Raw genomic sequence first — 12906 nt, 5'->3', positions numbered from 1 at the left:
AATGGCCAATACAAAGTGATTTATGACATCTCTGAACCCTACAAGCCAGACAGACTTGTGGAAGCAATCTGCATGGTCACGTTCACCTGGATTTGGACCTATGGTCTCTATTATCATGTCTGTCATTTCTCTTCTTCCGATGTGCTGATGCAGAATTGCTGCTTTTTCCACTGGCGTCTTGCCCTCCAAAGAGGCTGCTGCAGTACGTAACGTCTTCTCTCTAATTTCCTCATCAGACATCTCGGTGGCTAGGCAGGAACATAAATATTAATGTGTTGTGGTTTACAGGAAGGACAGAAAACAATAAAGCATAAAGCAATGGACAAACCATCCTGTGAATTTGCTAAACCATCAGGGCACTCTGCAGCTCAAAGTAATTGGATTGTCTTTGAACAATCATAAATCACGTCTTGCTCCTCAGTAAGAGACAGTACTGCTCCCCTAATAAAAGGGAAATATGCCACAGGGTCACCCGTCATAAAATATCTAACACAACATTGCCTATTGATAAGAAACACCTTATTTTCCAGATTGTTATTGATCCACAGAAGCCCTAAAGGGTCACTGCCCATCTCTAAGTGTTTGTCGTCAAGTGACAGATTGATGTGTGCCTTTAGTTCTACACGTTCATAGATTGTAAGCTCTTGCAGCAAAGGATTGTAATAAATAAAAAAAAAAAAGTCAATGAGCTAAAGAAACTTGTGGATAAATTCTTGCAGAACTTTGGCCTTAAAGGGAACCAATCACCAGGATTTTCATATATAACCTAAAGCCAGTACTATACTGGCACCTTCGGGCTGAGTCTATACATACCTTAGTGGCCAGCTCAGATGTTTAGGTTCTGAAATCCAAGAAAGTAAAGTTTATAAAATCGCAGCTGCTTGACTGACAGCAGCTGAGGATCAGATAATATCTGGGGGGTATGCATAGTTATCCCCTCACCGTTAGAATTAGCATAAGCATTATACAATCGATCTAGCAGGACCTGTGGTGACATCATACCCATGTGACTACAAGGGGTGGGGCCTCAGCCAACAGAAAAATGTTGACCACTAAAGGGATGTATAAAATCAGCCTGATTTAGGTTATATATGAAAATCCTGGCGATTGGTCCCTTCAAAGAGTGCCTCTCACTTTCTCAAAAAATTTAGTTAAATACTGTGTATAAATCCCTGGGCATCCCCAATTCTGTTGCGCTTTTCATTTTTGTGCTGCGTCGCTTCATTGCAGAAATATTCACTTTTTTTCTTCTGGAGTGCAGTATGTGAAATCTCTACTTTGCAGTCCAACTGGGCAGTTCTTCATAGTCTTCTCTGGGGGTGTGCATATCTACCCCTCCCTCCCACGTAATGTCAATCACAGCTCAGCATAAAGTATAAAACGTCTTTAGGACAGACCTGAAGAAGAATTTGTATACTTCAAAACGTGTAGACAATCATCTTCACATCCTGTGCTTCTTGTCTATCGGTAGCGCAGAATTTTAATATTTTTTTTCCTGACATTCAGTTGGACTGCAAAGAAGAGATTTCACATAGTGCACGCCACAAAAAAAAATGTGCATATATCTGCAATGGAGTAATGCAGACCAAAATGGAAAAAAAATAAAAAGATATAATCAGGGACGATGGGTCCTCAGGTGCACATAAAAATAGCAAAAAAATGAGAGAAGAGAGAAAAAAAAAAAGAGAAGAGATCCTCTCAGTTTTTGATGGATTCTCTGCGGTACAATGTAGAGGGATAGGAGCATTGGGAAGTGTTTGTTTTAAACTGTATAGTCCCTTTAAAAGTGTGAATGTGGATTTGTTAGTAGATTTCACATTGCAAGCTTCATTATTATACATATTTCTTAGATTTTAGAGAGTTTTTGAGTCCAAGTATATTAAAATGCTGCCCACCCAGCCTGACTGACAGCTGCAGATTGTACTGAGCAGCACAAGATCTCAGCAGGAGGAGGAGGGACACTGAGGAGCAGTCAATCAGGTTAGGCAAGATAAGCTTGGGCTTAAACTACCTGACAAAGATTATACAGCAAATTTAACACTGATGTTCAAATTATGATCAGATACAAGCGTTATACAATTAATAATGTTTGCAGTTTGCATTGTCAAATGTGGTTTCAGATCTGCTTTAACCCTTTATATTGTTTTGTCACTAATCATTTCAAACTAGTGCTTTACTGAAAGTGAATATGGAGATGTTAAGGTTGTGATGAGAATGATCCATGCTTGAGCCAGTGACAAAATTATGCAGCACAGCATTCAGCTTTGGTAATTATCACTACATGCAATTATTATGATGCTGGTTAATGTAACTATTTATTATAGTATCACTATACAAAAATAATTTAAATTATAGTTAGAGCAAACAAGGCCCCTTTAAAAATGAAAGATGCTATGGGGAAGCGCTATTGTTTCTTGCACTAGTAATGATGAACCCCCTCATTGATGTTTTTCTTGTTTAGACTCGGAGCTATGACCTTTACTTTAAGGCTGTGAGCCCACGCTGAGTTTTTGCTGCATTTTTGTCATGCAGATTTTAAATCAATACTGCAAGGAAAACGCATCCCAGCAAAGTCTATGACAATCCTGAATTGCTGAGCACATGCTGCAGATTTTGTTGCAGAAAAAGAGTGAGCATGTCACTTCTTTCTGTGTTTTCCCTGCATCTGAGATAATCCACTGCAGTGCTCGAGCACTGGGACACTGAACTTGAGGACCTGCGGTGGAGCAAATCGATGAGTTCCCCCGCATCCCACGTCATCGGAGAAGTACGGCATCTCTGGATGTGTGTGTGTTTATATGTATATGTGTGTGTGTTTATATGTATATGTATATGTGTGTGTGTTTATATGTATATGTGTGTGTGTGTGTGTGTGTGTGTGTGTGTGTGTGTGTGTGTGTGTGTGTGTGTGTATGTGTGTGTATATATATATATATATATATATATATATATATATATATATATATATATATATATATATATATATATATATATATATATATATATATATATATATATATATATATATATATATATATATATATATTTTCACCGTTTTCCGGCTGTTACCAACATCATGGCACAGACCACACCCTCTGATGTCTGATCTAATGTCCTAGAAGGTAGGGGGAGCAGCAAAGAGCTCCTGTCACACTGAATTACAGGTAGTGTGAGGATACGAAACAGCACTGGGCATCTCATCGTCATAGTTTATGAGGGCAGTGGAATAATTTTTATCTCCCCCCTTTAAATACATCGCTGCATGTACGTATAATGTTTGCTTTAAAAAGAAATAAAAAAAAAAAAAAAAAAAAGATTGAACAAATGATTTAAAAAAAAAAAAACAACTAGTGTTCCAGATAGGAATATTAAGAAACACCTCTGAAACGACAATCCACAATTAAAGTGGTCTTCTGGGAATTGGCCTCTTCAATGAAGATGTCCAGTATGTATAATACATGGTGTGAAGGAAAATGAGTCCCAATCTGGTAGTGAAGCGTAACGTGGGTGTTGCTCTCAAAGTGATACGGTAATTTTCCGGAGAGGTTTCATTGTATTGACAGTCATACTATAAACAACATGCTATTATCAGTCCATACGCCCAGAGCAGACATGAACGCAGGTTATAAAATGCTGTCTCCTTGTAGAGCAAGTGATGACTAATGATATGCGCACCTTCACGAGGATAGGTTTTTTTTATTGTTCATTTGCTTCCTAAATGCGATGTTGCTGCCATTTGCTGCTGCTGAGTGTTTAAGTTTTTCATCTAGTCGATTGCTTTTGCAAAATTGATAAAAATCCATCAGCGCTCCTACTCCTGATGGCATCCCTTCTATCAGTGCTAGGCTACATTCACACATCTGTTGTACATGTCCATGTGCTGTTGCTTTTTTTAGCCGGCAGCACATTGACCCATAGCGTCATTCATTCTGGGATCCTGGAATTAGAAAAATCTGATACAATCTGTTTTTCTGAGCAAAGAGGCCATAAAAATCTATTGGGATTTGTTAAACAAGGATGAAAATGGAAGGTGTAGGGCCTGATTCATCAAGACTGGAGCGGCTCATGTCGGTCTTGACAAAGGCATGTGCTGGAGTCCTGATGAATCTGGGGTGTGATGAGTGGTGTGCGCCTCCATGCACCACGCCAGAAATATCACTAAAGTGGGGCATTGGAGGGAGACTTCTGCCAAATGGAACGCCACAGACCGTCATGAAATAAATGAGCTGTGCCGACCTAGCCTTGTCTCAGTTCTGACCATTTTGTCTGCAAGACTGGGGTAAAAATCCTAAAAACTGTAAAGTTTAGACGTTGCGACTCAACTTTGCGACTTCTCAAAGCATTTACACCAGAACTCTGCGAGAAATCTTTGATGACTGGGCCCATACTTTGGATTTCAATGTTTTCGCAATCTATTGTAAAAAAAAAAAACAGTCAAATGATGAATCAAAGTTCAGACAATTCACCTTCTTCAGGTAAGACAAATGCAACACAAATGCAAATTGGAGACAATATGGATGACACGATAGAAAAACACAAATATAAAAATAGACAGATGTGTCAGTGTAGCCTTAGGGAAGCGGAGGGGGATTGTTTACATCTCAAAAGTAGAGAGGGAATAAAGTGTTTACAGTCACAGGGAGGGCAGAGAAAATAAGCTACAAATAAGGAGTACAGAACATGAAGATGAACTAAGTGCAGGTTACAATCTGTGCTGATTCACTGAAGCAAGTGAAGAAAGTTGTACCGCGAATACACACAGACGTCAGATCCAGCCTGCATTACTGAGAGAGACACTCCAAAAAGAGAAAAATCTGAAGCTTGGGTCAGACTGTAAACTGAAAGATAAAAGGGATCTGAAAATTAAAAAAGGCCATAAGTAAAACTGTTTTGTCATATTAAAGATGTCCAGAGGCTAAATTTGGTGCATGTGTATTAGAAAAAAAAAAAGACTGATTGTTTTATTCTACACTGGAAATGTAGCCAAATGAATATGGCACTCCAGAGAAGTCATGTATTTTGCAAGAGCATCAAAATATCACCAATGATATTTATTTTTATTTATAATGCATTGTAGCTTTTATAGAGTATGTTGTTAGTATAAAAATAATCCACTTTGTGTTTTATTTTTTTTCCCTCTTTAAAAGCTACAATGCATTAAAAATAATAATAAAAAAATAATAATTTATCATTGATGATATTCTGATGCTCTTGAAAATACATGACTTCTCTGGAGTGCCATCTTCATTCGGCTGATCAGAGGGCTGCATGGAGACGGACCATCAGTGTCTCATAACGATGGTGTGCATCCAGCACCGAGGTCTGTGATATTCAGGAGATATAGAGATCTATATATATATATATATATATATATATATATATATATATATATATATATATATATATATATATATATATAATAAACAAAAATCATACATGAACTACACAATACGTAAATTCTAGAATACCCGATGCGTAGAATCGGGCCACCTTCTAGTGTGTATATATATATATATATATATATATGTCTGTAGCGTTGTGTGTGTGTGTGTGTTGCGCGGTTTGTGTGGGTGTGGTGTGTTTTGGGGGGAGGTATGTTTTGTGCAATGTGTGTGTTGTGCGGTATGTGCGTATATTTATGTATGCCGCGGTGTTTGTATGTTGGGTGTTGTGTGTGTGCGGCGTTGTCTGTGTGTGTGGGTGTCTGTGTATGGCGGTGTTTGTGGTTCCCAGTGTGTGTGTGGTGTGTGTTGGGGGGAGGTGTGCACCCCCCATCGTGCTCCATCCCCCATGCTGCGCACCCCCCATCGTGCCCCATCCCCCATGCTGCGCACCCCCCGTCGTGCTCCATCCCCGATGCTGCGCACCCCCCATCGTGCTCAATCCCCCATGCTGCACACCCCCCATCGTGCTCCATCCCCCATGCTGCGCACTCCCCATCGTGCTCCATCCTCCATGCTGCGCACTCCCCATCGTGCTCCATCCCCCATGCTGCGCACTCCCCATCGTGCTACATCCCCCATGCTGCGCACCCCATCGTGCTCCATCCCCCATGCTGCACACTCCCCATCGTGCTCCATCCCCCATGCTGCACACTCCCCATCGTGCTCCATCCCCCATGCTGCACACTCCCCATCGTGCTCCATCCCCCATGCTGCACACTCCCCATCGTGCTCCATCCCCCATGCTGCACACTCCCCATCGTGCTCCATCCCCCATGCTGCACACTCCCCATCGTGCTCCATCCCCCATGCTGCACACTCCCCATCGTGCTCCATCCCCCATGCTGCACACTCCCCATCCTGCTCCATCCCCCATGCTGCGCACCCCATCCTGCTCCATCCCCCATGCTGCGCACTCCCAATCGTGCTCCATCCCCATGCTATAATAGTTCTCCTATTATACTCAGAGAGGAGTATAATAGAAGGACTATAATAGGAGGAGTAGTCCTGGGGGGAGAGGAGTATAATGCCGGCTCCCTGCACATGTGTACCGGGAGCCGGTGTACGCTGGTAACTATGATACACATCGGGTAACTAAAGGACCTTAGTTACCCGATGTGTATAATGGTTACTAGCGTACACCGGCTCCGTCACGATCCCAGCAGCGCAAGGTTATGTCTGGCGATGCGTGCGGAGGGTCGGGGCAAGCGGCTAATCCATGCGGAGGGCGGGGCCAGGCCGAGCCGAGCGACCAATCCGTGGGGGGGGGCGGAGCCGAGCGGCCAATCCGTGCGGGGGGGCTGGGCCATGGCGAGCCCAGCGGCCAATCAGCTTTATCAGCTTTGTGTCACCGTGAGGACACAATTTTGGAGCAAGACAGACAGACAGAATAAGGCAATTATATATATATATATATATATATATATATACACACTTATACATACATACATACGATATATAGCCTGAATATCACAGACCTTGGTGCTGGATGCACACCATCGTTATGAGACACTGATGGTCCGTCTCCATGTACGTACATACGTACGTACGTATATATACAGTTAGGTCCAGAAATATTTGGACAGTGACACAAGTTTTGTTATTTTTGCTGTTTACAAAAACATGTTCAGAAATACAATTATATATATATATATAATATGGGCTGAAAGTGCACACTCCCAGCTGCAATATGAGAGTTTTCACATCCAAATCGAAGAAAGGGTTTAGGAATCATAGCTCTGTAATGCATAGCCTCCTCTTTTTCAAGGGACCAAAAATTGGACAAGGGACTCTAAGGGCTGCAATTAACTCTGAAGGCGTCTCCCTCGTTAACCTGTAATCAATGAAGTAGTTAAAAGGTCTGGGGTTGATTACAGGTGTGTGGTTTTGCATTTGGAAGCTGTTGCTGTGACCAGACAACATGCGGTCTAAGGAACTCTCAATTGAGCTGAAGCAGAACATCCTGAAGCTGAAAAAAAAGAAAAAATCCATCAGAGAGATAGCAGACATGCTTGGAGTAGCAAAATCAACAGTTGGGTACATTCTGAGAAAAAAGGAATTGACTGGTGAGCTTGGGAACTCAAAAAGGCCTGGGCGTCCACGGATGACAACAGTGGTGGATGATTGCCGCATACTTTCTTTGGTGAAGAAGAACCCGTTCACAACATCAACTGAAGTCCAGAACACTCTCAGTGAAGTAGGTGTATCTGTCTCTAAGTCAACAGTAAAGAGAAGACTCCATGAAAGTAAATACAAAGGGGTCACATCTAGATGCAAACCATTCATCAATTCCAAAAATAGACAGGCCAGAGTTAAATTTGCTGAAAAACACCTCATGAAGCCAGCTCAGTTCTGGAAAAGTATTCTATGGACAGATGAGACCAAGATCAACCTGTACCAGAATGATGGGAAGAAAAAAGTTTGGAGAAGAAAGGGAACGGCACATGATCCAAGGCACACCACATCCTCTGTAAAACATGGTGGAGGCAACGTGATGGCATGGGCATGCATGGCTTTCAATGGCACTGGGTCACTTGTGTTTATTGATGACATAACAGCAGACAAGAATAGCCGGATGAATTCTGAAGTGTACCGGGATATACTTTCAGCCCAGATTCAGCCAAATGCCGCAAAGTTGATCAGATGGCGCTTCATAGTACAGATGGACAATGACCCCAAGCATACAGCCAAAGCTACCCAGGAGTTCATGAGTGCAAAAAAGTGGAACATTCTACAATGGCCAAGTCAATCACCAGATCTTAACCCAATTGAGCATGCATTTCACTTGCTCAAATCCAGACTTAAGACGGAAAGACCCACAAACAAGCAAGACCTGAAGGCTGCGGCTGTATAGGCCTGGCAAAGCATTAAGAAGGAGGAAACCTAGCGTTTGGTGATGTCCATGGGTTCCAGACTTAAGGCAGTGATTGCCTCCAAAGGATTCGCAACAAAATATTGAAAATAAAAATATTTTGTTTGGGTTTGGCTTATTTGTCCAATTACTTTTGACCTCCTAAAATGTGGAGTGTTTGTAAAGAAATGTGTACAATTCCTACAATTTCTATCAGATATTTTTGTTCAAACCTTCAAATTAAACGTTACAATCTGCACTTGAATTCTGTTGTAGAGGTTTCATTTCAAATCCAATGTGGTGGCATGCAGAGCCCAACTCGCGAAAATTGTGTCACTGTCCAAATATTTCTGGACCTAACTGTAATATATATATATATATATATATATATATATATATATATATACACACATATATATATACACATACATATATATATATATATACATATATATATACATAATTGCCTTATTCTGTCTGTCTGTCTGTCATGCTCCGAAATTGTGTCCTTACGGTGACACAAAGCTGATTGGCCGCTGGGCTCGCCATGGCCCCGCCCCCCCACACGGATTGGCCTCTCACCCCGGCTCTCTGCAGGCCCCGCCCCCCTCACGCAATGCACGCTCGCTCTGGCCCAACTGACACGGAGCTCCGATTCCCAGGTGAGTACACACACACACATCAGATCACACTCACTCTCACACACACCTCACACACACCTCACACACACCTCACACACACCTCACACACACCTCACACACACCTCACACACACCTCACACACACCTCACACACACCTCACACATCACAACATCCTGGGATATCGCTTGCTTCTACACCGGCTCCGTCAGGATCCCAGCAGCGCCAGACATAACCTTGCGATGCTGGGATCTTGACGGAGGCCGTGAAAGCTGGTAACCATTATACACATCGGGTAACTAAGGTCCCTTAGTTACCCGATGTGTATCATAGTTACCAGCGTACACCGGCTCACACTCACACACACATCACATCGCATCCACACATCAAGGTCCTGCAGCGGCGGAACATGCACACACAACAGTACACACACACACACATACACACATCAGATCACACTCACCCTCACACACACATCACATCGCATCCACATACTCACAACATCCTGGGATATCGCTTGCTTCTCGGCGGCGATACTGTGCTGTGAGCTTCCAGGACCTGACGGAGGATCACATGGCCAGAAGCATGTGATATCTCCGGATGTTGTGTGTATCAGCGCGTATGTGCGATTTCGTCAGTGTCTGTGCGTGTGAGTGTATGCGATCGGGTGTGTGTGAGTGTATGCGATCGGGTGTGGGTGAGTGTATGCGATCGGGTGTGGGTGAGTGTATGCGATCGGGTGTGGGTGAGTGTATGCGATCGGGTGTGGGTGAGTGTATGCGATCGGGTGTGGGTGAGTGTATGCGATCGGTTGTGTGTGTGAGTGTATGCGATCGGGTGTGTGTGAGTGTATGCGATCGGGTGTGTGTGAGTGTCGGCAGAGGAGCACGGCGTGCTGGAGGAGGCTGGGAGCAGAGAGGCTGATCTTGGGGAAGGCTGGGAGGGGGAGGCTGATGCTAGGGGAGACTGGGAGGGGAAGGCTGATGCTGAAGGAGGCTGGGAGGAGAGAGGCTGATCCTGGGGAAGGCTGGGAAGGGGAGGCTGATGCTGAGGGAGGCTGGAAGGAGAGAGGCTGAGGCTGGGAGGAGAGAGGCTGATGCTGGGGAAGGCTGGAAGGAGAGAGGCTGAGGCTGGGAGGAGAGAGGCTGATGCTGGGGAAGGCTGATGCTGAGGGAGGCTGGGAGGGGAAAGCTGATGCTGGGGAAGGCTGGGAGGACGGAGGCTGGGAGGAGAGAGGCTGATCCTGGGGAAGGCTGGGAGAGGGAGGCTGATGCTGGGGGAGGCTGGAAGGAGAGAGGGTGATGCTGGGGGAGGCTGGAAGGAGAGAGGCTGATGCTGGGGGAGGCTGGGAAGACGGAGGCTGGGAGGAGAGAGGCTGATCCTGGGGAAGGCTGGGAGAGGGAGGCTGATGCTGGAGGAGGCTGGAAGGAGAGAGGCTGATGCTGGGGGAGGCTAGAAGGAGAGAGGCTGATGCTGGGGGAGGCTGATGCTGGGGGAGGCTGGGAGGAGAGAGGCTGATGCTGGGGAAGGCTGGGAGGAGAGAGGCTGATGCTGGGGAAGGCTGGGAGGAGAGAGGCTGATGCTGGGGACAGAGAGGAGAGGCTGATGCTGGGAGGAGAGAGGCTGATGCTGGGATGAGAGAGGCTGATCCTGGGGAAGGCTGGGAGGGGAAGGCTGAGAGAAGAGAGGCTGATGCTGAGGGAGGCTGAGGCTGGGGTAGGCTGGGAGGAGAGAGGCTGATGCTAGGGACAGAAAAGGCTGATGCTGTGAGGAGAGAGGCTGATGCTGTGAGGAGAGAGGCTGATGCTGGGAGGAGAGAGGCTGATGCTGGGAGGAGAGAGGCTGATGCTGGAAGGAGAGAGGCTGATGCTGGAAGGAGAGAGGCTGATGCTGGAAGGAGAGAGGCTGATGCTGGAAGGAGAGAGGCTGATGCTGGAAGGAGAGAGGCTGATGCTGGAAGGAGAGAGGCTGATGCTGGAAGGAGAGAGGCTGATGCTGGGAGGAGAGAGGCTGATGCTGGGAGGAGAGAGGCTGATGCTGGGAGGAGAGAGGCTGATGCTGCGGGCAGAGAGGCTGATGCTGGTGCAGCATGGGGAATGGAGCACGATGGGGGGTGCGCAGCATGGGGGATGGAGCACGATGGGGAGTGCGCAGCATGGGGGATGGAGCACGATGGGGAGTGCGCAGCATGGGGGATGGAGCACGTTTGGGAGTGAGCAGCATGGCGGATGGAGCACGTTTGGGAGTGCGCAGCATGGCGGATGGAGCACGTTTGGGAGTGCGCAGCATGGCGGATGGAGCACGTTTGGGAGTGCGCAGCATGGCGGATGGACCACGTTTGGGAGTGCGCAGCATGGCGGATGGACCACGTTTGGGAGTGCGCAGCATGGCGGATGGACCACGTTTGGGAGTGCGCAGCATGGCGGATGGACCACGTTTGGGAGTGCGCAGCATGGCGGATGGACCACGTTTGGGAGTGCGCAGCATGGCGGATGGACCACGTTTGGGAGTGCGCAGCATGGCGGATGGACCACGTTTGGGAGTGCGCAGCATGGCGGATGGACCACGTTTGGGAGTGCGCAGCATGACGGATGGAGCACGTTTGGGAGTGCGCAGCATGACGGATGGAGCACGTTTGGGAGTGCGCAGCATGACGGATGGAGCACGTTTGGGAGTGCGCAGCATGACGGATGGTGCACGATGGGGAGTGCGCAGTATGGCGGATGGAGCAAGTTTAGGAGTGCGCAGTATGGCGGATGGAGCACGTTTGGGAGTGCGCAGTATGGCGGATGGAGCACGTTTGGGAGTGCGCAGCATGGCGGATGGAGCACGTTTGGGAGTCTGCAGCATGACGGATGGACCACGTTTGGGAGTGCGCAGCATGGCGGATGGAGCACGTTTGGGAGTGCGCAGCATGGCGGATGGAGCACGTTTGGGAGTGCGCAGCATGGCGGGTGGAGCACGTTTGGGAGTGCGCAGCATGGCGGGTGGAGCATGATGGGGGGTGCGCAGCATGGCGGATGGAGCACGTTTGGGAGTGTGCAGCATGGCGGATAGAGCACGATGGGGAGTGCGCAGCATGGCGGATGGAGCATGTTTGGGAGTGCGCAGCATGGGGGATGCAGCACGATGGGGAGTGCGCAGTATGGCGGATGGAGCACGTTTGGGAGTGCGCAGCATGGCGGATGGACCACGTTTGGGAGTGCACAGCATGGCGGATGGAGCACGTTTGGGAATGCGCAGCATAGGAACCACAAACAACGCCCTACACAGACACCCACACCCACAACGCTGCACACACACAACACCCAACACACAAACACCGCAGCACACACAAATATACGCACATACCGCACAACACACACATTGCTCAAAACATACCTCCCCCCAAAACACACCACACACACACACAAACCGCACAACACACACACACACACACAACGCTACAGACACACAGCGCTCCACAAACAACGCAACACACATACAACACCGCTCTCACCCCCCGCCACACCCAGAACATGTACAGCGCCCTACACAAACACTTGGTAACTACACACAACAACATCTATATATATAACAAAAATCATACATGAACTACACAATACGTAAATTCTAGAATACCCGATGCGTAGAATCGGGCCACCTTCTAGTACATATATATACATACACACACACATTCACTCTGGTTCAAGATCACTCAAGTTGTCAGAATATTTCATATATGTAAAATAGTCTTTCAGAAAACAGAGTCAGCAGAACAGGGTTTCCTTCCATTTACCCTCAGACGTAAACTTCAAGACTAACAAAACCCTACAGATCCCAACTCTGCCCCTATAACATGCATGAGAGCGGCAATTATAAGAACTAGAATAGAAGGTAACGCAGTGTCTTTACAAGGAAATAGCATCAGATAAAAAAGGCTTTATGGGGAGATCACAGGGACTGTAGCCACTATATACAAAAAGCACCTTGTATA

The 12906-nt window shown here is 46.5% G+C and overlaps 1 protein-coding gene across 2 annotated transcripts in view; it reads right to left on the bottom strand.

The window, feature by feature from the left end:
* The window catches only part of BRAP (BRCA1 associated protein), a 149139-nt gene that overhangs the window by 134878 nt on the left and 1355 nt on the right, over positions 1 to 12906 (bottom strand). The window contains exons 2-3 of one of the 2 annotated variants that reach the window (XM_075323744.1): positions 4324 to 4412; positions 87 to 248 (exon numbers count right to left, since the gene is read on the bottom strand). In XM_075323744.1, the coding sequence (XP_075179859.1) occupies positions 87 to 240 (154 nt within the window). In that variant the 5' untranslated portion in view covers positions 241 to 248; positions 4324 to 4412. The remainder of the gene's footprint in view (positions 1 to 86; positions 249 to 4323; positions 4413 to 12906) is intronic. The other variant, XM_075323736.1, reaches the window with a different exon arrangement.

This window comes from Anomaloglossus baeobatrachus, chromosome 1 (assembly GCF_048569485.1).
Source record: "Anomaloglossus baeobatrachus isolate aAnoBae1 chromosome 1, aAnoBae1.hap1, whole genome shotgun sequence".
Classification (NCBI taxonomy): domain Eukaryota; kingdom Metazoa; phylum Chordata; class Amphibia; order Anura; family Aromobatidae; genus Anomaloglossus; species Anomaloglossus baeobatrachus.
Note: the sequence above shows the minus strand (reverse complement) of the source record. Positions and strands in the feature narration are given on the sequence as shown.